We start from the raw sequence: 27,787 nt of genomic DNA, 5'->3' as shown, positions 1-27,787 counted from the left end.
TTCAGAACAGAGAATTCAGTACTTTATTTGACAGTTTCCAATGGTATTTACCTGGTAATTACTAGGACATTTTGCAGTAACACAGAATTCAACACAATTACTTTCTGAAATAAATGTAATAGCTACCTACACAGTCAAGTATGAAATATAAGTACTATTTTACTTTGGGACTCATCCTGTCCTCCTGTGTGCCAACAGTGTGACATGATCAATGTATAGTTTAATGAGTAATCAATAACCTGTTATACTGCATTACATTCTACTGAAAACAAAATGATCCTATTCAGGTCTGTTCCAGTTCAATCTCTTTTCACATAGTGCAAGAACTGTCACAAGGCAAAGTGAATCAAATGACTCTTACCTACTGTAATTCTGTATCAATAAATATGCTCTTATACAGTCCTTGTAAAAGAGATTATATACAACAATCTCAACAATCAACACATTTCATAGAAAAACAATACAAAGTGGATTAATTATTACGGTTTCCATACATCTTGAAGAGAAGCATTGACACACACGTCATCGGACACTGGCTGGCCTGCCAGAGGAACTACAGTATGATGAGATCTTCTTCCTCACTCACACCTCCGGTAGAAGTTGAAATGGTAGTCTGTGAACAGCGCCCCCACGAAGCCACGGTCGGTACTGCAGTCTGCCTGGCCCTGGATGGAGACAGACCAAGATTGTCTATTACATTGGCAAGTGACGGCTCTAACACTGGAAATACTGTACAAGTCCTCAAAGATGGAAGGCAAGCGTGAGGAGGCGAGATCAGGTGGAACCATTCTAGCCAATGACAGGGTAGATAGGCGTGTGCACAACAGGCCTTAGAGATAGATAGAGGACTCATCTTTGTATCTGTGCCATTTTAGCTTCTGTGACAGCATGGGCAGCATCTCCATTTTAAAGTAGTCCATTTTCTTCTTCTTCGTTGTGGGATTGCTTCCATCTCATAGGAATCCCCACCCAGTTGACTACTTTAAAATGGTGGAAGCCCTCAATGGCAATACCCATGCTAAAATGGGTTTTAGCCATGTTGAGTTCTCCATCTATCCCTATGACAACAGTCACAAATCTGATACCGTCGTTTTCTTTTTTTTTTTCCAAAGTTGCCGAAATGCCAGGTGCTTTCACTTATGTCCGTTTAACAACCTAACCATAACGAAACTTCTATTCAATCAAACAAGCCTCACGTAGCAAAATATGAATTACATTTTTTGTTGACCAAATTCAACACTATCTCATTGACCTTCATACAAAAATTCCTCACTTTGTGGGCAGATTTTGAGCAGAGTAAAACCTCTCGCTTCACCTCTTCCTCTCTGAGATGAAGAATTACAGTTTGTTTTGGTCGGAAACAAATCCTCAATCAACCACACATACATACATTTGACTGTATGACATCGTAAGCATAGGACATCTGGCATAGACTGCTAAACCATGACAATGACAGGGTGTAGTCAGTCTGTTACAACATTAAATAACATCTCTGGGTGACCTACAGTGACAGGGTGTAGTCAGTCTGTTACAACATTAAATAACATCTCTGGGTGACCTACAGTGACAGGGTGTAGTCAGTCTGTTACAACATTAAATAACATCTCTGGGTGGCCTACAGTGACAGGGTGTAGTCAGTCTGTTACAACATTAAATAACATCTCTGGGTGACCTACAGTGACAGGGTGTAGTCAGTCTGTTACAACATTAAATAACATCTCTGGGTGACCTACAGTGACAGGGTGTAGTCAGTCTGTTACAACATTAAATAACATCTCTGGGTGGCCTACAGTGACAGGGTGTAGTCAGTCTGTTACAACATTAAATAACATCTCTGGGTGACCTACAGTGACAGGGTGTAGTCAGTCTGTTACAACATTAAATAACATCTCTGGGTGGCCTACAGTAACAGGGTGTAGTCAGTCTGTTACAACATTAAATAACATCTCTGGGTGACCTACAGTGACAGGGTGTAGTCAGTGTGTTACAACATTAAATAACATCTCTGGGTGGCCTACAGTGACAGGGTGTAGTCAGTCTGTTACAACATTAAATAACATCTCTGGGTGGCCTACAGTGACAGGGTGTAGTCAGTGTGTTACAACATTAAATAACATCTCTGGGTGGCCTACAGTGACAGGGTGTAGTCAGTCTGTTACAACATTAAATAACATCTCTGGGTGACCTACAGTGACAGGGTGTAGTCAGTCTGTTACAACATTAAATAACATCTCTGGGTGACCTACAGTGACAGGGTGTAGTCAGTCTGTTACAACATTAAATAACATCTCTGGGTGGCCTACAGTGACAGGGTGTAGTCAGTCTGTTACAACATTAAATAACATCTCTGGGTGGCCTACAGTGACAGGGTGTAGTCAGTCTGTTACAACATTAAATAACATCTCTGGGTGGCCTACAGTGACAGGGTGTAGTCAGTGTGTTACAACATTAAATAACATCTCTGGGTGGCCTACAGTAACAGGGTGTAGTCAGTGTGTTACAACATTAAATAACATCTCTGGGTGGCCTACAGTGACAGGGTGTAGTCAGTCTGTTACAACATTAAATAACATCTCTGGGTGACCTACAGTGACAGGGTGTAGTCAGTCTGTTACAACATTAAATAACATCTCTGGGTGGCCTACAGTGACAGGGTGTAGTCAGTCTGTTACAACATTAAATAACATCTCTGGGTGACCTACAGTGACAGGGTGTAGTCAGTCTGTTACAACATTAAATAACATCTCTGGGTGACCTACAGTGACAGGGTGTAGTCAGTCTGTTACAACATTAAATAACATCTCTGGGTGACCTACAGTGACAGGGTGTAGTCAGTCTGTTACAACATTAAATAACATCTCTGGGTGGCCTACAGTGACAGGGTGTAGTCAGTCTGTTACAACATTAAATAACATCTCTGGGTGGCCTACAGTGACAGGGTGTAGTCAGTCTGTTACAACATTAAATAACATCTCTGGGTGGCCTACAGTGACAGGGTGTAGTCAGTCTGTTACAACATTAAATAACATCTCTGGGTGGCCTACAGTGACAGGGTGTAGTCAGCATTACGGTGAGACGAGAGCATTACGGTGAGACGAGAGCATTACGGTGAGACGAGAGCATTACGGTGAGACGAGAGCATTACGGGGAGACGAGAGCATTACGGGGAGACGAGAGCATTACGGTGAGACGAGAGCATTACGGTGAGACGAGAGCATTACGATGAGACGAGAGCATTACGGGGAGACGAGAGCATTACGGTGAGACGAGAGCATTGTGGTGAGATGAGAGCATTACGGTGAGACGGGAGCATTACAGTGAGACGAGAGCATTACGGTGAGACGAGAGCATTACGGTGAGACGAGAGCATTACGGTGAGACGAGAGCATTACGGTGAGACGAGAGCATTACGGTGAGACGAGAGCATTGTGGTGGGTTGAGTAAAGGGAGGGGGTGGTTATAACATACTAATGTTTAACAACTCTGTTAGATTGTGGTTATCAGATCGGGTCGTTTTTCCCCCCACAACATACAACACCTAGTAGTTGTGAGGCTACTGGGACAGTGTCGTTTGACATTGATATTTTAGGAAAGGACACATTGAGAATCTTCTAGTTCTTACAGCCACTGCTGAGCGGAAGTGGTAGGAGCTGCTGTAGAATCGAGACACTGGCAGAGGCCATTCATGGACGTAGCCCTGGAGAGAACAAGAGAGAAACACTTTCAACCTTTATACTCTCTTTCTTTCTTTCTTACTTTCTTTGTTCACTTTTTATCATACAAAGAGCAAAGAGTTTGCAATTATCATACAGAGAGCAACCACAGTATAGTGTCGTCTGTGGATGCTATACCTGTGTATTTATGAAATTGTCATCTTCGTTGGTTTGATCATGGTCCATCAAGGCAGAGCATTTAAATGTCTCATCATGATGACACAGGTGGACAACCAGCAGCTCTGTCGTACTGTGTCAGAGGAGAGGAGACACCTAGTGGTTATTTACTGTACTTACAACAAACCCACGGTGCAAGTACCAGGTGTTCTGTGACCATTTGTAATTAGTGTGAACAACAATGAGAGAATGTGCCTTATGCAGCTCTGTCTTAGAGGCCTTCATCTCCTCATACAGAACAGGAACTCCTGCCAGACTGGGTCCAATGTCTGACTCAGACAAAGCTTCAACGCTCGATTCAATCCGTAGCGCTGAAGATCTGCGGTATAGTGTGATTGACATTTAAAGGTCATTTCCCATTGAGACGACATACGCAGCAACTACATGACTGCAGTCTCCGCAAATGCCCGGAAACATTGCCTTTAAATTCCAAATCGCATCATACTGCACTAAGGATTAAACGGAGCCCTTTGACTCGCAAGCTCCCGCAGTCCCCCGTGCATGGACTCAATGTCTGGGAGGATTCAGACCATCATCAGCCCCTGAGGTAAAATAAACTCTGAGAAACTCTCCCCTGCTCCTTCCAGAGTCCACAGTCAATGCCAATCTGTCACCACTGCAGTGGAAAGACAAGTCCTATTGAATTATTGAAGTGGAAAACAAAGTGGAGACAAGAGGAAGCATGTCCTGGTTACTCACTTCATCTGGACAGTGACACGCATGTTGGTAGGGACGAACTTGCTGATGGGGATTTGGAAGGAGTAGTTTCCTGACCTGAATGGAACCAGATCAAATGGAGATGGAGTAGACCATCAGTTTGGCAGTCTGATTCTAAATGTGTAAATGAGTTGAAACTGACTGAATACGTACCCACACCTTCCCCTCTCACAGTACCGAGAGTCAATCATCTGCTCGTTTTCTTTGATGAAAAAAGACCTTATCGTTGTGTTTGTCCCTGAAAATAGAACAACAATCTGATGTCAGACTCTAAAGTATTGTGAAATAAACTCAGAAAATAACAGATTTGGATGAGCATAAAATGTGTCTTCAAACGTATGTGGTAGAATTTGACTTACAATCTCCGGCACCTTTGATTTCTTCATTGAATTTGTCTTTCCCTTTATCTGAGAAGGCAGAGTTGGAACCACAAAAGGTGGGATTACTGCATGTCACAAGCAGCACAATGCCAACACTTTATAGAGCATCAGAACTACGTCTCACTCAAGGTCAGCAACATGTAGGTTTTACGCCAAGATAAGCTAGCATGAAGAAAGAGATACAGTGGAGATCGCTGTTGGTAAATGAAGACAGGGAGTAGCCAGCTCACCTGCTAGAGAGGGCCCGATATTGGGAGATACAGTGGAGGAGAGGAGGGCAGGAGAGATGGTGCTGGTATTATCCATGGAGGCTGTAGTGGGACAGCAGAACACTTCTTCACAGTAGATCAGGCTACAGAAGTCCACATCAGGAGTCCACGGGACAGGGGTGGTTGTTGGGTTTACTAACAAACAAACAAAACAAACAAGGGTCAATTTCCACATAAATGACTACTCATGACAGACAGCAACACTTTTACCACCTCTTTGTACAATAGAATTGAATGAGACATCACAACGTTCCGATGATGCGACATCACAACGTTCCGATGATGAGACATCACAACGTTCCGATGATGCGACATCACAACGTTCCGATGATGAGACATCACAACGTTCCGATGATGAGACATCACAACGTTCCGATGATGAGACATCACAACGTTCCGATGATGACATCACAACGTTACTATGATGAGACATCACAACGTTCCGATGATGAGACATCACAACGTTCCGATGATGACATCACAACGTTACTATGATGAGACATCACAACGTTCCGATGATGAGACATCACAACGTTCCGATGATGAGACATCACAACGTTCCGATGATGACATCACAACGTTCCGATGATGACATCACAACGTTACTATGATGAGACATCACAACGTTCCGATGAGACATCACAACGTTCCGATGATGAGACATCACAACGTTACTATGATGAGACATCACAACGTTACTATGATGACATCACAACGTTACTATGATGACATCACAACGTTACTATGATGAGACATCACAACGTTCCGATGATGAGACATCACAACGTTCCGATGATGAGACATCACAACGTTACTATGATGAGACATCACAACGTTCCGATGATGAGACATCACAACGTTCCGATGATGACATCACAACGTTCCGATGATGAGACATCACAACGTTACTATGATGAGACATCACAACGTTCCGATGATGAGACATCACAACGTTCCTATGATGAGACATCACAACGTTCCGATGATGAGACATCACAACGTTACTATGATGAGACATCACAACGTTCCGATGATGAGACATCACAACGTTCCTATGATGAGACATCACAACGTTCCGATGATGAGACATCACAACGTTCCGATGATGACATCACAACGTTCCGATGATGAGACATCACAACGTTACTATGATGAGACATCACAACGTTACTATGATGAGACATCACAACGTTACTATGATGAGACATCACAACGTTACTATGATGACATCACAATGTTACTATGATGACATCACAACGTTACTATGATGAGACATCACAACGTTACTATGATGAGACATCACAACGTTCCGATGATGAGACATCACAACGTTCCGATGATGAGACATCACAACGTTACTATGATGAGACATCACAACGTTCCGATGATGACATCAGAACGTTCCGATGATGACATCAGAACGTTCCGATGATGAGACATCACAACGTTCCGATGATGAGACATCACAACGTTCCGATGATGAGACATCACAACGTTCCTATGATGAGACATCACAACGTTCCTATGATGAGACATCACAACGTTCCGATGATGAGACATCACAACGTTCCGATGATGCGACATCACAACGTTACTATGATGAAAGTAAAACTATATAAATAGCATTTAGGGGTTGTTTACCTAAGGTAGACCCGACTGTTGTGCGGTAGAGAGGATGTTTACCTAAGGTAGGCCCGACTGTTGTGCGGTAGAGAGGATGTTTACCTAAGGTAGGCCTGACTGTTGTGCGGTAGAGAGGATGTTTACCTAAGGTAGGCCTGACTGTTGTGGTGTAGAGAGGATGTTTACCTAAGGTAGGCCTGACTGTTGTGGTGGAGAGAGGATGTTTACCTAAGGTAGGCCTGACTGTTGTGGTGTAGAGAGGCAGTTTACCTAAGGTAGGCCTGACTGTTGTGGTGGAGAGAGGATGTTTACCTAAGGTAGGCCTGACTGTTGTGGTGGAGAGAGGATGTTTACCTAAGGTAGGCCTGACTGTTGTGGTGGAGAGAGGATGTTTACCTAAGGTAGGCCTGACTGTTGTGGTGGAGAGAGGATGTTTACCTAAGGTAGGCCTGACTGTTGTGGTGGAGAGAGGATGTTTACCTAAGGTAGGCCTGACTGTTGTGGTGGAGAGAGGATGTTTACCTAAGGTAGGCCTGACTGTTGTGGTGGAGAGAGGATGTTTACCTAAGGTAGGCCTGACTGTTGTGGTGGAGAGAGGATGTTTACCTAAGGTAGGCCTGACTGTTGTGGTGTAGAGAGGATGTTTACCTAAGGTAGGCCTGACTGTTGTGGTGTAGAGAGGATGTTTACCTAAGGTAGGCCTGACTGTTGTGGTGTAGAGAGGATGTTTACCTAAGGTAGGCCTGACTGTTGTGGTGGAGAGAGGATGTTTACCTAAGGTAGGCCTGACTGTTGTGGTGGAGAGAGGATGTTTACCTAAGGTAGGCCTGACTGTTGTGGTGTAGAGAGGATGTTTACCTAAGGTAGGCCTGACTGTTGTGGTGTAGAGAGGATGTTTACCTAAGGTAGGCCTGACTGTTGTGGTGTAGAGAGGATGTTTACCTAAGGTAGGCCTGACTGTTGTGGTGGAGAGAGGATGTTTACCTAAGGTAGGCCTGACTGTTGTGGTGGAGAGAGGATGTTTACCTAAGGTAGGCCTGACTGTTGTGGTGGAGAGAGGATGTTTACCTAAGGTAGGCCTGACTGTTGTGGTGGAGAGAGGATGCACAGTGGTCTCGTTGCTGCAAATAAAAAAACATGATATGACCTTTGAAATGAATTCCACATTCAGTTCTGGATAGCGTTGTCACAGATGATAATAAAGTTTAAGTCTCAGTAGTATTCTTGGCACCGTAGACTTGGCAAATAAAGGCTGGCGGCACCTGTAGTTTGTGAAGCCAGTTCAGTGGTGTGTCTTACGTGCTTCCAGGAAACAGCATGCCGGTGTCGTCTCTCAGAGTCAGCATGTAGAGAGCTGTGATGGCAATAGAACTGTGGAAGAGACAGGGACGTCATAACACTTCATAACTCATACATAACACAATCATAAGAAAAAACAACAACGTCAGGCCCAGACCTGGGGATTTACAATGCAGGTACATCAACAACAAAAAACTTCAAGTGTCGATTTATGAAAAGGAATAGTAAACTTCTATATTCTAAACTCTCCAATGCTTTTATACAGTCACGTCCCACCCTATCTGATCTGTCAGTCAACTTTTCTCACATTTTCATTTCTCTGATACAGTTATCAGAACAGATAAAGCTTTACGCATTCAATATTATATTATATTCAGGTAGAGGTAACTGCCAAAATAATGGAAACACTTGAGTAAATCAGGGATACAAAGTATATTGAAAGCAGTCGCTTCCACACAGGTGTGGTTCCTGAGTTAATTAAGCAATTAACATCCCGGCATGCTTAAAGGTTATTATTTATATTATCACGATTAAGGGTTATTATTTATATTATCACGCTTAAGGGTTATTATTTATATTATATTACCACGCTTAAGGGTTATTAAGCGTTATTAAGGGTTAAAGGTTATTATTTATATTATATTATCACGCTTAAGGGTTATTATTTATATTATATTATCACGCTTAGGGGTTATTATTTATATTATCACGATTAAGGGTTATTATTTATATTATCACGCTTAAGGGTTATTATTTATATTATATTACCACGCTTAAGGGTTATTAAGCGTTATTAAGGGTTAAAGGTTATTATTTATATTATATTATCACGCTTAAGGGTTATTATTTATATTATATTATCATGCTTAAGGGTTATTATTTATGTTATATTATCATGCTTAAAGGTTATTATTTATATTATATTATCATGCTTAAGGGTTATTATTTATGTTATATTATCATGCTTAAAGGTTATTATTTATATTATATTATCATGCTTAAGGGTTATTATTTATGTTATATTATCATGCTTAAGGGTTATTATTTATATTATATTATCATGCTTAAGGGTTATTATTTATGTTATATTATCATGCTTATTGGTTATTATTTATATTATATTATCACGCATAAGGGTTATTATTTATATTATATTATCATGCTTAAGGGTTATTATTTATGTTATATTATCATGCTTAAGGGTTATTATTTATATTATCATGCTTGAGGGTTATTATTTTAACATGTTTCAGGGTTATTATTTATTTTATATTATCATGCTTAAGGGTTATTATTTATATTATCATGCTTAAGGGTTATTATTTATATTATATCATCACGGTTAAAGGTTATTATTTATATTATCACACTTAAGGGTTATTATTTATATTATCATGCTTAAGGGTTATTGTTTATATTATATTATCATCCTTAAGAGTTTTTATTTATATTATCATGCTTGAGGGTTATTGTTTATATTATCATGCTTAAGGGTTATTGTTTATATTATCATCCTTAAGAGTTTTTATTTATATTATCATGCTTAAGGGTTATTGTTTATATTATATTATCATCCTTAAGAGTTTTTATTTATATTATCATGCTTAAGGCCATTACTTAGGTTACCATGGCTATGCCCCCGTTTATGACAATGCCCCCGTCCACAGGGGTCGAGTGGTCACAGAATGGTTTGATGAGCATGAAAACGATGTAAACCATATGCCATGGCCGTCTCAGTCACCAGATCTCAACCCAATTGAACATTTATGGTAGATTCTGAAGCAGCGCCTGAGACCACCACCAACAAAACACCAAATGATGAAATGTCTCGTGGCAGAATGGTGTCACATCCCTCCAGTAGAGTTCCAGACACTTGTAGAATCTATGCCAAGGTGCATTGAAGCTGTTCTGGTCGGTGGTGACCCAACGCCCTAGTAAGACACTTTATGTTTCCTTTATTTTGGCAGTTACCTGTATATTGCAGTGCTTCAATATCTAAATGTATTTTCTAACAAAGCAGTCATACTTTTTGTTTCACTATGAAACTAACATGAACATCTCCTCCTCAGTTGTAACAGGAAGTCTTACCAGAAAGCTATTGTTGCTACCAGAATGATCATGCTGACTTGGACAAACTTGTGTTTTAAGCAGCGGTGGAACTTTGCCTACAAGAGAATAAATATAAATGGTATTAGTTTGATTCAGACTTGCTGTACACTTATTCAAGTATACAGTCTTTCTGCAGTTCTACCTCACCTTGACAGATCTGAGAGGTGTTGGCTTCTGTGGTGGTGGAACACTGTTGTGTCTGTTCATCTTCCTGTGTAACACAACACATGCATGTATATTATCAACACAACACGTTAAATAATGACAGTTGAAACACAAAACGTTAAATAATGACAGTTGAAACACAACACGTTAAATAATGACAGTTGAAACACAAAACGTTAAATAATGACAGTTGAAACACAAAACGTTAAATAATGACAGTTGAAACACAAAACGTTAAATAATGACAGTTGAAACACAAAACGTTAAATAATGACAGTTGAAAATGTATTAGGAAACCAAAGAACGTTGAGCATTCCCTATCCAGTCCGTTACAAGTACAAACTCAGTCCTTCCATAAGGCGAGATTCCTAAACTACAATAAAGTGGAGATATTTGACAGTACAGGAGGCATAAAGCAGAAGCTGTAGGGCTGTTATGGTTGAGCTGAGAAAGTGTTGATGGTCCCCATGAGAGTGACCCTGGTCATAAAGACAGACACACAACACATCCAGAACTCAACCATCCTCAGTACTACCCCTCTGTCTCATACACACCAGGCTGTATCACAACCGGCCCTGATTGGGAGTTCCATAGGGCGGCGCACAATTGGCCCAGCGTCGTCCGGGTTTGGCCGGTGTATGCTGTCATTGTAAATAAAAATGTGTTCTTAACTGACTTGCCTAGTTAAATAAAGGTTAAATAAAATTTAAAAATTGTTTAAACTCAGCAGGGATCTGAAAACAGAGTCCCTGACTAAACTGATTGACTGAATGTAATAAAGAAATGTTTTTATGTTGGGTGAAAATCTCTGTGTCTCCAAATTATTTTGAAAACTGAAAGAGAATTTGTAGGCAATAGGGCATAGAGAATAGCACCATCTGGTGGCACTGTGGCATTACCGTTTAGTGCTGCTGTTAGCAGGGTTGCTGCTTTTAGCAGGGTTGCTGCTGTTAGCAGCGTTGCTGCTGGATCGCAGGCTGCCCATGTTCTTGAGCTTGGCTAACCGTGTGTTCCACACCTCCAGCTCCTGAATCCTGTTCTCCAGGTTGTCAGTCAGCTTACACAGCTGCTTCACAGCCCCTACATTCTCCATGAAGATCTGCTCCTATGGGGACAAATAGAATAGAAATGGTACATTACATTGTTCTTCAAAGTATATATATATATATCTTTTTTTAATTGAACCTTTATTTAACTAGACAAGTCAGTTAAGAACACATTCTTATTTACAATGATGGCCTACCCGGGAACAGTGGGTTAACTGCCTTGTTCAGGGGCACAAAGACAGATTTTTACTTTGTCAGCTCGGGGATTCGATCCTGCAACCTTTGGGTTACTGGCCCAACGCTCTAACCACTAAACCTGCCGCCCCAAAGTGGGACCATAACAGTGGGACCATAACTCTGACAGATCTCTTGGCAGTCCTCATACTAATTATCACACGGATCATATGTTGTCAGGCCTTAAATCTGGTGGGAAAGGACACTTACTTTGTCCACCATGAGGAAGTTGTGGATCTTCTCTCCGTCGCTGCAGGTGATGTCCCCCACCTCTTTGACAGCAGTAGGCAGCAGCTCCTTCACCTCCTGGGCTATGATGCCTGTTTCATGTATGTGATCGATCCCCATCTCTGAGGCGAACTCAGGCTTGTAGTCATACTCCACGATCCTCATCTGCGATATTCTCTTCAACTGTTCTGTTGAATCCACCTACCCAGTTGAAACATTGTCCCGTCAGGTAAGATATCATTCCTTGGACCACTGTGAAGGCATTTCTATGTTCCTTCCTGTTATTCCACACCAAAACCATTCTTTTGATAGGTATTATATAAGAGCATGCATGTGCTGCTTCCTACCTCTTGTATGTTGTGTTTGGCGCGGCGGTCGGAGGGGTGCATAACCTGCCCCATGATCTTAGCGTTGCCACAGACCACCAGGGCTTCATCGGGGGTGTCGGTGTTGATGCCCACCCTCCCCTGGCACACCACCGCGTCCGGAGCCTGTCCTCGTTGCCACAACACCTCACTGTCGTTCTCAAACTGGCCCGGGTTCGACGCCTGTAGTGGAGGAACACAGAACAGTTTAGAGTTTTGGTTACGGTTGGTTCCATTTAGATCACGGTGCATTCTAGAACTAATTGTTCAATGGAAACATGGTAGGAACCATATTTTATTACATTTTTATGTATTCTTTATTTAATCTTAATTTTAGCAAGGAGTCCCATGCTTTAGTACTTAGTCCTATACTTTAGTACGCTTTAGTACTTAGTCCTATACTTTAGTATGCTTTAGTCCTTAGTCCTATACTTTAGTATGCTTTAGTACTTAATACTTTAGTCCCATGCTTTAGTATGCTTTAGTACAGGGTTCCCCAACTGGCGGCCTGCGTGCCAAGTTTGGCTCCGGGTGATCTCATTTGGCCCCCCAAGTATTCTGAGCAAAAAAAACATCTGCTCAACAGTTGATGATCCCTGCTTTAGTACTTCTGGTTCAGTACTTACCCTGACTATGATCCTCTCTGACATGTATGCTATCAGCAGGTAACTCTCTTCCCTCACTGTGGCATACAGACCCACCACCATCAGGAAGTACCTGGTCATAACACAAGGACACATGGAGCGACATGTTGAAACTTCTCTTTCAATTATGATATTAGTATGTAAAGTGATGTTTTTTAGAGGGTCTGAGTAATACCATGGCAATAACATGGCAATAACATGGCAATACCATGGCAATACCATGGCAATACCATGGCAATAACATGGCAATACCATGGCAATACCATGGCAATAACATGGCAATACCATGGCAATAACATGGCAATACCATGGCAATAACGTGGCAATAACGTGGCAATACCGTGGCAATACCGTGGCAATAACGTGGCAATAACATGGCAATAACATGGCAATAACATGGCAATACCATGGCAATAACATGGCAATAACATGGCAATAACATGGCAATAACATGGCAATACCATGGCAATAACATGGCAATAACGTGGCAATAACGTGGCAATACCGTGGCAATACCGTGGCAATAACGTGGCAATAACATGGCAATAACATGGCAATAACATGGCAATACCATGGCAATAACATGGCAATACCATGGCAATAACATGGCAATAACATGGCAATAACATGGCAATAACATGGCAATAACATGGCAATAACATGGCAATAACATGGCAATAACCAACCTCTGGTCAGGGTTGGGTTTTCCCTTCTTCCTCATGTTGTTGGCAGTGGTCTCACTGAAGTGCAGTCTTCCCAGAGTAACTCTAGTGATCCTGTCCCCTGGTAGACTCACTCTGAGGGATGAGATGTTATTCCCAAATTTAGGCCCGAGATTCAATCCAAATCGCCCCTTTTTTGGTTATGCACCATATACCTTTTAAAGGCAATGTTCCTGTGTCGGCTGAGACGGCGTTTACAGTAAACGGTGCATATGACGGCTCAACGGGAAATGACCTTTAAAATGTCAAAAGTGCTAGTACGTGGAGCTACCGCTGATGGGAGGAATCTCAGCCATAGTTATCACGTTTCTGCAACCACAGCCATGTTTTGTGGAGATCGCCTTTCTAATCACAATTGTGTCAATGTTCAGATTTTAATTACAGATTACACTCACAACATTGAACACAGCAGTCTACAGTAAATAGTATAATGAAATGGAGGACAGGACACTCACTTGACTGGCAGGAATGGTTTCTTGCTGCGATCAGGCTGTGACTGTTCTATGGTGACTTTGTGAGTCTGTGCCTCAAGCTGCAGAGACACAATAAATGGTCAAAGTATTGCTAACTAGCAGGGTTGGGGAGTAACAGGTGACATTTAGAAAGTAACCTACACAACCCTGCTAACTTACATACTAACAAAAAACTAGTGCTTTTAATGCCTCATCTGAAGTAGTCTGCCGAGGTCAAACGCTGATGTTCCAGGTAAGTTCGTGTTGCATATTTGGATGGAGTTAAACTAACCTTCACACCAAACACCTTGACCTGGAAGCTGTCTATTGGCGCAGGGCCGTTGGGTGTTTTGACGTACAGGGGGTCTCCGGCCATCCCTACGTGAACTGTGACCTGAAAGTGGTTCTTTTTCTGACACACAAAGGACTCGTCAGCTGTGGAGTAGTTGAAACCTTTATCAGTGTCCACATGGTAACCGGGGGAAGGGCTGTGGAGAGACAATAGAGCGAGCTACACTGAGTGACAAAACATTAAGAACACCTGCTCTTTCCATTACATACTGTATACTGACCAGGTGAATCCAGGTGAAAGAAGCTATGATCCCTTATTGATGTCAATCAGTGTAGATGAAGGGGAGGAGACAGGTTAAAGAAGGATTTTAAGCCTTGAGACAGTTGAGACATGGATGGTGTATGTGTCAGAGGGTGAATGGGCAAGACAAAAGAGCCTTTGAACAGGTTAGCCCTTAGCTGTGGTATATTGGCAATATACCACAAACCTATGAGATGCCTTTTTGCTATTATAAACTGGTTACCAACGTAATTAGAATAGTAAAAATACATGTTTCATCATACTCGTGGTATACTGTCTGATATACCACAGCTTTCAGCCAATCAGCATTCAGGGCTTAAACCACCCAGTTTATAATTATGAACGACCAAGTACGATAAGAATAACATACAGTAGGAGTCAATTGTGTCCATTTCAGTCAATAATTTAACCAAATGGGTTTTGTTTACAATGACTCATGACTAAACCATTTTACTGCTGGCTAGGAAATGACAAAGACATTGCTGATGAGTTATGACACGGTCAGACATAGAAAGTGAAAAATATTTGTTCCCTCTGCGCTTAACTTTAACAAAAATCAGTCCCTTAAAAGAATGTAGCGTTAGTTGAATAGCCTTTGAGTTAGAGACTAAAGACAGGCAGCTTAAGGCATGAGCCTTGGTGAAGAGTGAGGGAACGTAAGGCAGAAGGCCACTCACAGGATGTCATAGTTACTGTTGTAGAGCGTGGTCCACAGGCTAGGCTGGTAGCGATCCCAGCTGAGGAGCTGATAGGCTCCCATCCCAGAGCTGCTCCCTATGGCCCCGTCACTGTCATAGGACGGGACGTCACCGCCTGCACTCTCAGAACCCGCTGCTATAGGAACAGCCACTAAATGGTTCTGTACCTCAAGGGGTTCTGTTCGTCTTCTCTTCTTACAGTCAGGTAATATAAGCCTGTGGAGGAAGAGGAAGAGGAGGAAGAGGAGAGGATAAGAAGGCACTGTTAAAACATTCATATCCCGTTGAAGTAAAACATATTTTGACTGTCATTCTCAAACTGATATGTACTGTACGGTAGTTTAGTAGTTTATGTACCCATATGTACTGTACGGTAGTTTAGTAGTTTATGTACCCATATGTACTGTACGGTAGTTTAGTAGTTTATGTACCCATATCACTGTACGGTAGTTTAGTAGTTTATGTACCCATATGTACTGTACTGTAGTTTAGTAGTTTATGTACTGTACGGTAGTTTAGTAGTTTATGTACCCATATGTACTGTATGGTAGTTTAGTAGTTTATGTACCCATATGTACTGTACGGTAGTTTATTAGTTTATGTACTGTACGGTAGTTTAGTAGTTTATGTACCCATATGTACTGTAGTTTAGTAGTTTATGTACCCATATGTACTGTACTGTAGTTTAGTAGTTTATGTACCCATATGTACTGTAGTTTAGTAGTTTATGTACCCATATGTACTGTAGTTTAGTAGTTTATGTACCCATATGTACTGTACGGTAGTTTATGTACCCATATGTACTGTACGGTAGTTTAGTAGTTTATGTACCCATATGTACTGTACGGTAGTTTAGTAGTTTATGTACTGTACGGTAGTTTAGTGGTAGTTCTCACCCTGTGTGTTGACCAGCTGTGGGAGGCAGGTATGAATATCCTGGTTCTGAAGGGCATCCAGGCACAGGTAGTAGACAGGATGAGGGCAGTCCTAGGCCTGGGGCTAGGTGTGGGGCTTGGCCTGGAGGTAGTTCTGGGACCGGGGGTGCGTTGGCCCTGGGGTAGCTGTCTGCCAGGCCCTGGCGTGGAGGAGGCTGATGCTGCTGGAGAGCCTTGTGGTGGACGGGCGCTGTGGGGGCAGTGTTAGCCTGTATATAGCTCTCCCCTGGGCTCAGGTAGTGGGGGTGGTGGACGGGCGCTGTGGGGGCAGTGTTAGCCTGTATATAGCCCTCCCCTGGGCTCAGGTAGTGGGGGTGGTGGGGCAGTGAGCCTGGAGATGTGCCTGCCTTGGTGTAAGAGTTAGTCAGCCCCTGGTGGTATGGCAGTCCTGGGTGTGGTGGGGGTTGTGGTGCCTGCTCTTTATATCGACACGATGAGGCTGGAGGACGTGTCACTGGCTGGAAGACTTCCTGGGAGCCGTAGCTTACGTCTAGATTAGGAACGGGGCAAAGGCAGTCATATCATTAATTTTAATCGGAGCATTTTATTATTATGATATGGTTGTACTGTTTGTAACACTTGGCATTAAAAGAGATTCCTATCAACCATTGTTGATAAGGTATTGCCAATAAAGGAAGAGGTTTCATTATGACAGTGGCTCACCTGGTATTTGCGGAGGTGAGCACGGTTCTGAACCAGAATCTGGTGGTGACTCTGGTAACATGCTAGGAAGACAAAGTCACAGTCAGGCATGGCCCTCCAAAGTCACAGTCAGGCATGGCCCTCCAAAGTCACAGTCAGGCATGGCCCTCCAAAGTCACAGTCAGGCATGGCCCTCCAAAGTCACAGTCAGGCATGGCCCTCCAAAGTCACAGTCAGGCATGGCCCTCCAAAGACAAGGTTTCTAGAACTAGCCTTTCTCTCTGCTTACCTTACTTGTCATTGTCTTGACTAGCTAACAACAAAGCCTACAGCTGTAGCTGTTGGTGCCATGGTGGAGAGCTGCCCACCTGCAGCAGGTACAGTATAGGGCAGGAACAAAAGCCAGCAGACCCAGTAGGGCTCTACGAGGAGGGTTGGCCACCTCAGCTCAAGGATTGTGCCGTTGTGTTGTAAACACTTACGTGTGTCCTCCAATCCATTTAACACAGCTGCTGTGTTTACGGGTGGTAGATGGACTAAGAATATGGATGCTTACAAGGTATTAGATTGTACTGTAAACAGATTTACCCTCAGGTACAATAAAGTAAACATGGATGCTTACAATGTTGGGTCCATGTCGTTGCTGAGGTACTGTTCCAGTATGCTGGTGTCCACCACCGCACTCTCCAGGACCCCACTCATATCCTGGCATCCTGGAAATGCACATACTTTTCATTACAATTCACAAGCGTCTCATTCTGGTTCACAGTCTCTCTCTAAATCTTGCTCCCTCTCTCTATCTTGCTCCCTCTCCCGCTCTCTCTAAATCTTGCTCCCTCTCTAAATCCTGCTCCCTCTCTCTCTCTTGCTCCCTCTAAATCTTGCTCCCGCTCTCTCTAAATCTTGCTCCCGCTCTCTCTAAATCTTGCTCCCGCTCTCTCTAAATCTTGCTCCCGCTCTCTCTAAATCTTGCTCCCTCTCTAAATCGTTCTCTAAATCTTTCTCTCTAAATCTTGCTCCCTCTCTCTCTCGCTCGCTCGCTCCCGCTCTCTCTAAATCTTGCTCCCGCTCTCTCTAAATCTTGCTCCCGCTCTCTCTAAATCTTGCTCCCGCTCTCTCTCTTTCTCTCCAAATCTCTCTAAATCTTGCTCCCTCTAAATCCTGCTCCCTCTCTCTCCAAATCTTGCTCCCTCTCTCGCTCTAGATCTTGCTCTCTCTCTCCCCCCTCTCTCTCTCGCTCTAGATCTTGCTCTCTCTCTCTCCCCTACAGAACATGAATCTAGCTCTATAGAAGCTTATAGGTCACCAGGTGAAACTAACCCATCGTTAATATCAGTATGTAACCATTACAGCGTATCAGAGTGTGGTCCATCACCTCCAGGCTCGCTGTAGTCTGCCCTATACATGGCTCCCTGTACTGTAGGAGACATTAGTAATCACTGTTATCAGCCAGGACACAGCTCATAGAGGCTCCCTGTACTGTAGGAGACAGTAGTAATCACAGTTATCAGCCAGGACACAGCTCATAGAGGCTCCCTGTACTGTAGGAGACAGTAGTAATCACTGTTATCAGCCAGGACACAGCTCATAGAGGCTCCCTGTACTGTAGGAGACATTAGTAATCACTGTTATCAGCCAGGACACAGCTCATAGAGGCTCCCTGTTCTGTAGGAGACAGTAGTAATCACTGTTATCAGCCAGGACACAGCTCATAGAGGCTCCCTGTACTGTAGGAGACATTAGTAATCACTGTTATCAGCCAGGACACAGCTCATAGAGGCTCCCTGTACTGTAGGAGACAGTAGTAATCACTGTTATCAGCCAGGACACAGCTCATAGAGGCTCCCTGTACTGTAGGAGACATTAGTAATCACTGTTATCAGCCAGGACACAGCTCATAGAGGCTCCCTGTACTGTAGGAGACAGTAGTAATCACTGTTATCAGCCAGGACACAGCTCATAGAGGCTCCCTGTTCTGTAGGAGACAGTAGTAATCACTGTTATCAGCCAGGACACAGCTCATAGAGGCTCCCTGTTCTGTAGGAGACAGTAGTAATCACTGTTATCAGCCAGGACACAGCTCATAGAGGCTCCCTGTTCTGTAGGAGACATTAGTAATCACTGTTATCAGCCAGGACACAGCTCATAGAGGCTCCCTGTACTGTAGGAGACATTAGTAATCACTGTTATCAGCCAGGACACAGCTCATAGAGGCTCCCTGTTCTGTAGGAGACAGTAGTAATCACTGTTATCAGCCAGGACACAGCAGTAATAGAAAATAGGAAGGTCGCAAGAAGAAATGACTGCTCAGTGTGTGATGTGGTTGATCTCCCAGTCCTGCTGTGTATCTACTGTGTGTACACTCCCCTACATATTACATTTAGGCACAAGTATAGTATCTGGTCCCATATACTACTTTAATACACCAGAAGTGAATTTGTCCAAATACTTATGACACCTTCAAATCAAATCAATTGTTATTAGTCACATGCTCCATATTCAACAGGTAGACCTTACAGTGAAATGCTTACTTACTTACGAGCCCCTAACCAACAGTGCAGTTTAAAAAAATACTGGGGGCGGGGTACTAGACACATCAAGTGCATTTATTTCTAAAACGGTAAAACAGGAATGTATGAAAATATCCTCAAATAAAACAAAAGGTGACATTCTGTACTGTTGCTTCATAAAAAACATTTTAACTCAATTCCAAAATGCTGGAGTATAGAGCCAAATGAAATGTTTTAGCTTCAATGTCCAAATACATCAGCAGGGGAGTCTATGTCTACGGTGAGCTCACCTCAGAGCCATATACAGCCTGTATATACATGTACACACACAGTACTGGCTGGGTTCTGCTTCCAACACATCAGTGTAGTGACTAGGACAGGACACATATTATGGACAAGACCTGGATCAAATACATACCTAGCATGTACCCGAGTTAAATGCAAGGCGACATTTTCCAAACACTAAGGCAGCAAACGAAGACCTGAACTTTTCTAGGTTCTTTAAAGAATGTCCTACTAGCTTGTCCCTGAGAGCGATGTGTTTGGCCTTGATCTAATTACTGTGTGACTCTGATTGTGGGACAGGTGGCCTTGAGCTGCCCACGACGTCAGAGCTCTACTGCACCTGTGTAGATACGGGGCTGGGAAGTGTCTCTGGTCTGCTAACTCTATGACCGTATTTTAATTGTCATAAGCACCTTATCGGTCCTCGTATGCTGTCCATTTTTAGCCTACAAAATGTGAAATAACTGGCTCCTTTGAACTTTAACTCCAGATATGGAATGTGTGAGTAGGGAAGAGGACCAAGCTTTCGTAGAACTATCAACACAGAACTGGGATCTTTTATTTCAGCTCATGAAACATGGGACCAACACTTTACATGTTGCGTTTATATTTGTTTTCAGTATACATCGTCAGTCACAGGCTTCATGAGGAAATGTGTTGATGATGATGTACCCACAATAACAATTCGGACATACCCCCAACCAAAAACCCTGGATGAACGGAGATATCCGTTGTCAGCAGAACGGATCCCGATGACTCTGTGGCGTGCGGCGTGTACACAGCTAGTAGGTACGAGCTCCGCAAATCTTTTAGGAACACAAAAAGACAACACAGTCTCAAACTTGAATTGATGTTCCACAACTCAGATTCACAACACGTGACAAGGACTACAGACTATGACAGACTACAAAGGCAAATCCAGCTGTGTGGTGCCCACCGAAGCTCCCAGCCGAGCTTAACACATTCTATTCTCGCTTCCAGGAAGACTCTCGCTGCTCCAGACATCCAGGAAGTCGCTCGCTGCTCCAGACATCCAGGAAGTCTCTCGCTGCTCCAGACATCCAGGAAGTCTCTCGCTGCTCCAGACATCCAGGAAGTCTCTCGCTGCTCCAGACATCCAGGAAGTCTCTCGCTGCTCCAGACATCCAGGAAGTCTCTCGCTGCGCCAGACATCCAGGAAGACTCCCGCTGCGCCAGACAACCAGGAAGACTCCCGCTGCGCCAGACAACCAGGAAGTCTCCCGCTGCTCCAGACAACCAGGAAGTCTCCCGCTGCTCCAGACATCCAGGAAGTCTCCCGCTGCTCCAGACATCCAGGAAGTCTCCCGCTGCTCCAGACATCCAGGAAGTCTCTCGCTGCTCCAGACATCCAGGAAGTCTCTCGCTGCTCCAGACATCCAGGAAGTCTCTCGCTGCTCCAGACATCCAGGAAGTCTCTCGCTGCTCCAGACATCCAGGAAGTCTCTCGCTGCTCCAGACATCCAGGAAGTCTCTCGCTGCTCCAGACATCCAGGAAGTCTCTCGCTGCTCCAGACATCCAGGAAGTCGCTCGCTGCTCCAGACATCCAGGAAGTCTCTCGCTGCTCCAGACATCCAGGAAGTCTCTCGCTGCTCCAGACATCCAGGAAGTCTCTCGCTGCTCCAGACATCCAGGAAGTCTCTCGCTGCTCCAGACATCCAGGAAGTCTCTCGCTGCTCCAGACATCCAGGAAGTCTCCCGCTGCGCCAGACATCCAGGAAGACTCCCGCTGCGCCAGACAACCAGGAAGACTCCCGCTGCGCCAGACAACCAGGAAGTCTCCCGCTGCTCCAGACAACCAGGAAGTCTCCCGCTGCTCCAGACATCCAGGAAGTCTCCCGCTGCTCCAGACATCCAGGAAGTCTCCCGCTGCTCCAGACATCCAGGAAGTCTCTCGCTGCTCCAGACATCCAGGAAGTCTCTCGCTGCTCCAGACATCCAGGAAGTCTCTCGCTGCTCCAGACATCCAGGAAGTCTCTCGCTGCTCCAGACATCCAGGAAGTCTCTCGCTGCTCCAGACATCCAGGAAGTCTCTCGCTGCTCCAGACATCCAGGAAGTCTCTCGCTGCTCCAGACATCCAGGAAGTCTCTCGCTGCTCCAGACATCCAGGAAGTCTCTCGCTGCTCCAGACATCCAGGAAGTCTCTCGCTGCTCCAGACATCCAGGAAGTCTCTCGCTGCTCCAGACATCCAGGAAGTCTCTCGCTGCTCCAGACATCCAGGAAGTCTCTCGCTGCTCCAGACATCCAGGAAGTCTCTCGCTGCTCCAGACATCCAGGAAGACTCTCGCTGCTCCAGACATCCAGGAAGTCTCTCGCTGCTCCAGACATCCAGGAAGTCTCTCGCTGCTCCAGACATCCAGGAAGTCTCTCGCTGCTCCAGACATCCAGGAAGTCTCTCGCTGCTCCAGACATCCAGGAAGTCTCTCGCTGCTCCAGACATCCAGGAAGTCTCTCGCTGCTCCAGACATCCAGGAAGTCTCTCGCTGCTCCAGACATCCAGGAAGTCTCTCGCTGCTCCAGACATCCAGGAAGACTCTCGCTGCTCCAGACAACCAAGAAGTCTCTCGCTGCTCCAGACAACCAGGAAGTCTCTTGCTGCTCCACACTGACTCAACACAGGGCCCCCCAGGGGTGTGTCATCAGTCCTCTGCTGTACTTCCTGTTCACCCACCGACTGTGTGGCTTTGCACCACACCAACTCCATCATTAAGTTCTGACGACACCGCGGTTGTAGGCCTGATAACCAACAATGACGAGTCAGCCGATAGGGAGGAGGTAAGTGAACTGCCATTGTGTTGTCAGGACAACAACCTCTCCATCAATGTCAGCAACAACAACAACAAAAAAGAGTTGATTGTTGACTTCAGGAAGCAGAGGAGGGAACATGCCCCGATCCACATCAGCAGGACTGCGGTAGAGAGAGTCACAAGTTTTAAGGTCCTCGGCATCCACATCACAGAGGACTTATCATGGACAAACAACGCTACCACTCTTGTCATGAGGGTACAACAGCATCTCTACTTCCTAAGGCGGCTGAAGAAATTCGTCATGCCAACCCGGGTCCTCTCCAAATACAACCGCTGCACCATCGAGAGCATCCTGACTGATTGCATCACGGCCAAGTATGGGAATTGCTCCGTTCGCGACTGCAAGGCCCTCCAGACCGCGCTCCCACCCAACCAGGACATCTACTCGAAACGGTGTCTGAGGAAGGCACACAGCATCATCAAGGACCCCACACAACCCCCAGTCACGAGCTGTTCTCTCCCTTACCGTCGGGCAGACTGTATCGGAGCATGAGGTCTGATAGAAACTGTCTCTGAGCCTGTTGTTATCTAAAAGCCATCAGACTGCTGAACACTTGAACTGGACTGAACACCCGCTCTGATTCTCCTCACCTTAGCACTCACCCACCCACCCACACCCACACACTTTAGTGGAGGCTGCTGAGGGGAGGACGGCTCATAATAATGTCTGGAACGGAGTAAATGGAATGTTATCAAACACATGGAAACCATGTGTTTGATGTGTTTGATACTGTTCCACTGATTCCGCTCCAGCCATTACCACGAGCCTGTCCTCCCTAATTAAGGTGCCACCAACCTCCTGTGATATACAGTCACGCTATACACACACATCACAACTGCTGCTACCAGACTGTTATTATACTGCTCAGTTTATACACTGCCCCATCCCCCCTTCTCCAATACACGTGGAAATATTGTTCTATAAATTGTGCCTTCCTTTATTACACTTAAGCTAAAAAAAAATGATTCTATTCTACTGAGACATTTATTTTCAAATTCTTATTTTATATTATTTCTTATTGTTGTTGCATTGTTCTAGAAGGAACCTACCAGTAAGCATTTCATTGGACGATGTATACCATGCATATCCCGTACATACGACTAATAAAAAACTTGAAACTTGACAGTGGACTGATCTAGCCAAACGACTATCTATTTCTCAATTAAAACCGCCTCACAACATTACCTATTAACTAATCTAACTGTAGTAACTTTGGGAAGATGAATAACTGTTTAAATATATTTTCAACCTGACGGGTGATCATTACACCTGACGGGTGATCATTACACCTGACGGGTGATCATTACACCTGACGGGTGATCATGATCTTTACACCTGACGGGTGATCTTTACACCTGACGGGTGATCATTACACCTGACGGGTGATCATTACACCTGACGGGTGATCATTACACCTGACGGGTGATCATTACACCTGACGGGTGATCATGATCTTTACACCTGACGGGTGATCTTTACACCTGACGGGTGATCATTACACCTGACGGGTGATCTTTACACCTGACGGGTGATCTTTACACCTGACGGGTGATCTTTACACCTGATGGGTGATCATTACACCTGACGGGTGATCATTACACCTGACGGGTGATCTTTACACCTGACGGGTGATCTTTACACCTGACGGGGGATCATTAAACCGAATGGGTGATCATTACACCTAATGGGTGATCATTAAACCTAATGGGTGATCATTACACCTAATGGGTGATCATTAAAGACAGTTCTGAAAGGTTAGAGACATTGAATCAGAGCCTCTCTCCCCCCACCCCCCTCTCTCTCTCTCTCTGTCCCCCAGAACCCCCTCGCTCTCTCCCCCACCCCCTCGCCACCCACCACCCTCACCCTCTCTCCTCCCAACCCACCCCCCTCCCCCCTCCCCCCACCCTCCAGCCATTACAAATGAGCCCATCCTCCTAAAGTTCCTCCCACCAGCTTCCTCTGACTCGCACAACACTCTCTCACACACACACACACACACACACACACACACTAGGGAGCTGTTTGGGACACAACTATAGAATGTCTTACCATCAAAGAACTGCTGCAACGCCTCATTCTCTCCCAGAACATCAATGGGCACTCGGAGTCCTCCAGGGGGCTCCATGGTGATCAGCTGCCTGAAATACACAACTGTTATTGGGGGAGAAACAGTAGGCAAGGCCTATGCTTGAGCACTGTGTAGGCCCAAGCATGTTCATGAGGAGGTAAACACACAGACTGTACAAAATGGAAGAAACCCCTTCACCAATTCCAACCTATTATTTTCCAGGCTTGCATGGTAGGCTTTGAATGTAACTCCAGACTCTCAGAAAATTGGAGGCTCTGTTATTTCTGTCTGGAGAACATACTGGCCGAGCTAAAACCATTTCTGTCAGGAAAACTTACTGCCCTAGGCCAAACTATTTCTGTCAGGAAAACATAGCAGCCTAACAAACTATTTCTGTCAGGAAAACATAGCAGCCTAACAAACTATTTCTGTCAGGAAAACTTACTGCCCTAGGCCAAACTATTTCTGTCAGGAAAACATAGCAGCCTAACAAACTATTTCTGTCAGGAAAACATAGCAGCCTAACAAACTATTTCTGTCAGGAAAACTTACTGCCCTAGGCCAAACTATTTCTGTCAGGAAAACATAGCAGCCTAACAAACTATTTCTGTCAGGAAAACATAGTAGCCTAACAAACTATTTCTGTCAGGAAAACATAGCAGCCTAACAAACTATTTCTGTCAGGAAAACATAGCAGCCTAACAAACTATTTTCTGTCAGGAAAACATAGTAGCCTAACAAACTATTTCTGTCAGGAAAACATAGCAGCCTAACAAGCTATTTCTGTCAGGAAAACATAGCAGCCTAACAAACTATTTCTGTCAGGAAAACATAGCGGCCTAGGTAAAGTTATTTCTGTCAGGAAAACTTACTGCCCTAGGCCAAACTATTTCTGTCAGGAAAACTTACTGCCCTAGGCCAAACTATTTCTGTCAGGAAAACATAGCAGCCTAACAAACTATTTCTGTCAGGAAAACATAGCGGCCTCACTGAAAGTCAACCTGCCATCGAGTAAACTAACAGGCCGTAACCCCCGGTAACAGTTTCATAAAGCTGCTCGTCACCTAACATCAACTAATGATGTGTAAACTGGAAAGACAACTTCTGTATTTGTTCACGGAGTAAGAAACGTTTAGACAGATCTGATTATTACGCAGACTTGTTTGTGCTTTCATAACAAGACCCCGTTTTCCTGCTATTCACTTTGTGTTGCTCTTCCAGGAAGGCCTTTCTCTATTGAGCAAATGGTCCATCCGTTTTCCGTTGGCCTAAGTGTTTTTCACTGGGAATCAGTTCAACTATAGTAGTCTCTATCTCTGCAAGCAGCCTACGCACTCAAGCTTTACTAATGAAAACCACCGATTCTTCACGCTTCATAACGTTCCTGACTGATGTTAAGGCGTTATATATGATGTAATAATAATTATTGCCTGCTTGCTGACAGGGGTTGTGCGTGTGTGTGTGTGTGTGTAATATACTGTACATTATAGCTAATCCATGATTAATCATTACTATTGTCTCTAGTCTCTCTCAGCTCATTTAGGGAATGTGTAATTGCTTTGGCTTTACACACGAGAGGCTTTCTGTAATAATGTACATGATGCATCCCAAATGACAACCTGTTCCCTTTGTAGTACACAGCTTTTGACCAGGGCCCATAGGGACTATTTTGGGAATAGTCTGCCATTTGGGACAATGATACAGTGACTAAACTGCTGTGAATAATGAGGCTATTTTCTTCTAGATAATGACTTTATAACATTGTCAGTTTTGTTCTATGAATTTATGACACACTAAAGTCAGCCTATACATTATGAGAAACGGTCAGCCTTATGATAATGAAGAAGGATGTTCAAAATGATTTGATAAAACAAATCTGTCAGTCCCAGATAAAGATATGGATGCTTATGGAACACTAAGAATTCAAGTGGCCTTTTACCAAGACAAAAAAAACACAGGAAATATACATCTTTTAGACTTACTAATACAGAGCTTTGATTAAATTATCCTGAACATAGCTAAGAGACAACAATCAAATGGGAGTGTTGTAAATACTAAAAATCATTAGCTTCCTTCTAACAGTCAGTAGAGAAGGGAAACCATTAGCTTCCTCCTAACAGTCAGTAGAGAAGGGAAACCATTAGCTTCCTTCTAACAGTCAGTAGAGAAGGGGAACCATTAGCTTCCTCCTAACAGTCAGTAGAGAAGGGAAACCATTAGCTTCCTTCTAACAGTCAGTAGAGAAGGGAAACCATTAGCTTCCTCCTAACAGTCAGTAGAGAAGGGAAACCATTAGCTTCCTCCTAACAGCCAGTAAAGAAGGTAAACGCTGAATGTGAACCTTACCTTTCCTCCAAAATGGAGTCCTGGCTGGTAGTTCCGTTAACAACCTTCTCTCCGACTTCAGTTTACGTCTCTCAAGTACAATCCATTTGGCAAACAATATCCATTAAATCCTCAGAGCCCAGTTACTCTGTGTTTGTTCACCCATCCAGGTAGTTTCGGTAGATTTAGGCCCTTCGGTTTTGACAATAATATTCCCAGAATTGTACATCCAAGATGTTTCTAAACTCTAAATAATGTATGTCACAGGTGTCTCTCCTGTGTACTTTGTTCTCTGGTCTGAAAGGTAAAAACCATTCACATACCCTGCGCAGGCGTTCTGTCTGTGTGTGCCAGGTGTCCTTGCCCTGGACCATAAAGCAGGTATTCATTACAAGGTGACACACAAGGGTAGTACACTAAAAAGCAGTCTTATCTCTGGCTTAGACACTATACAAATAGAACACTGTCATTACCGATATACAGTACAGTACTGTCCTTACAGATATACATTACAGTACAGTCATTGCAGATACACAGTACTGTCATTGCAGATATACAGTACACTGCCACTACAGATATACAGTACACTGTCATTAGAGATATACAGTACACTGTCATTAGAGATATACAGTACACTGTCTATCCATGACCCAGAATGCATTAAAGGTCCTCTCTACCTGGAAAGGTGTGCCATTTGATGTGTTTCTTCTGATATCAGGTATTTTGATATTCCAAAATGGCAGATGTGCTATGTTGT

The 27,787-nt window shown here is 43.9% G+C and overlaps 1 protein-coding gene across 1 annotated transcript; it reads right to left on the bottom strand.

Moving 5' to 3' along the window:
• Window positions 1-9: 9 nt before the first annotated feature.
• Window positions 10-27,359, bottom strand: LOC106597878 (myelin regulatory factor-like protein). Its single transcript, XM_082977988.1, has 24 exons — window positions 27,052-27,359; window positions 24,687-24,775; window positions 17,633-17,723; window positions 17,032-17,093; window positions 16,330-16,858; window positions 15,413-15,649; window positions 14,436-14,631; window positions 14,147-14,223; window positions 13,656-13,766; window positions 12,952-13,042; window positions 12,308-12,508; window positions 11,943-12,161; window positions 11,352-11,557; window positions 10,435-10,498; window positions 10,267-10,343; window positions 8,179-8,250; window positions 7,948-8,000; window positions 5,218-5,391; window positions 4,967-5,014; window positions 4,761-4,845; window positions 4,590-4,664; window positions 3,852-3,963; window positions 3,623-3,697; window positions 10-665 (listed from the first exon to the last, which is right to left on the bottom strand). The coding sequence occupies exons 2-24, from the start codon at window positions 24,760-24,762 to the stop codon at window positions 579-581; spliced, it is 3,018 nt and encodes a 1,005-aa protein (XP_082834114.1). The 5' UTR covers window positions 24,763-24,775; window positions 27,052-27,359; the 3' UTR covers window positions 10-578.
• Between the last annotated feature and the right edge of the window lie 428 nt (window positions 27,360-27,787).

Source organism: Salmo salar, chromosome 07 (genome assembly GCF_965601325.2).
Source record: "Salmo salar chromosome 07, fSalSal1, whole genome shotgun sequence".
NCBI lineage: Eukaryota > Metazoa > Chordata > Actinopteri > Salmoniformes > Salmonidae > Salmo > Salmo salar.
Note: the sequence above shows the minus strand (reverse complement) of the source record. Positions and strands in the feature narration are given on the sequence as shown.

What these genes read in the sequence shown, in the direction of transcription:
- LOC106597878 (XM_082977988.1), bottom strand. Translation starts at nt 24,762, where the DNA reads ATGGAGCCCCCTGGAGGACTCCGAGTGCCCATTGATGTTCTGGGAGAG. An exon ending in AAACCATTCCTGCCAGTCAA is followed by an intron (nt 13,767 to 14,146) that starts GTGAGTGTCCTG and finishes CTCATCCCTCAG; the next exon opens with AGTGAGTCTACCAGGGGACA. An exon ending in ACAATTTCATAAATACACAG is followed by an intron (nt 3,698 to 3,851) that starts GTATAGCATCCA and finishes TGTTCTCTCCAG; the next exon opens with GGCTACGTCCATGAATGGCC.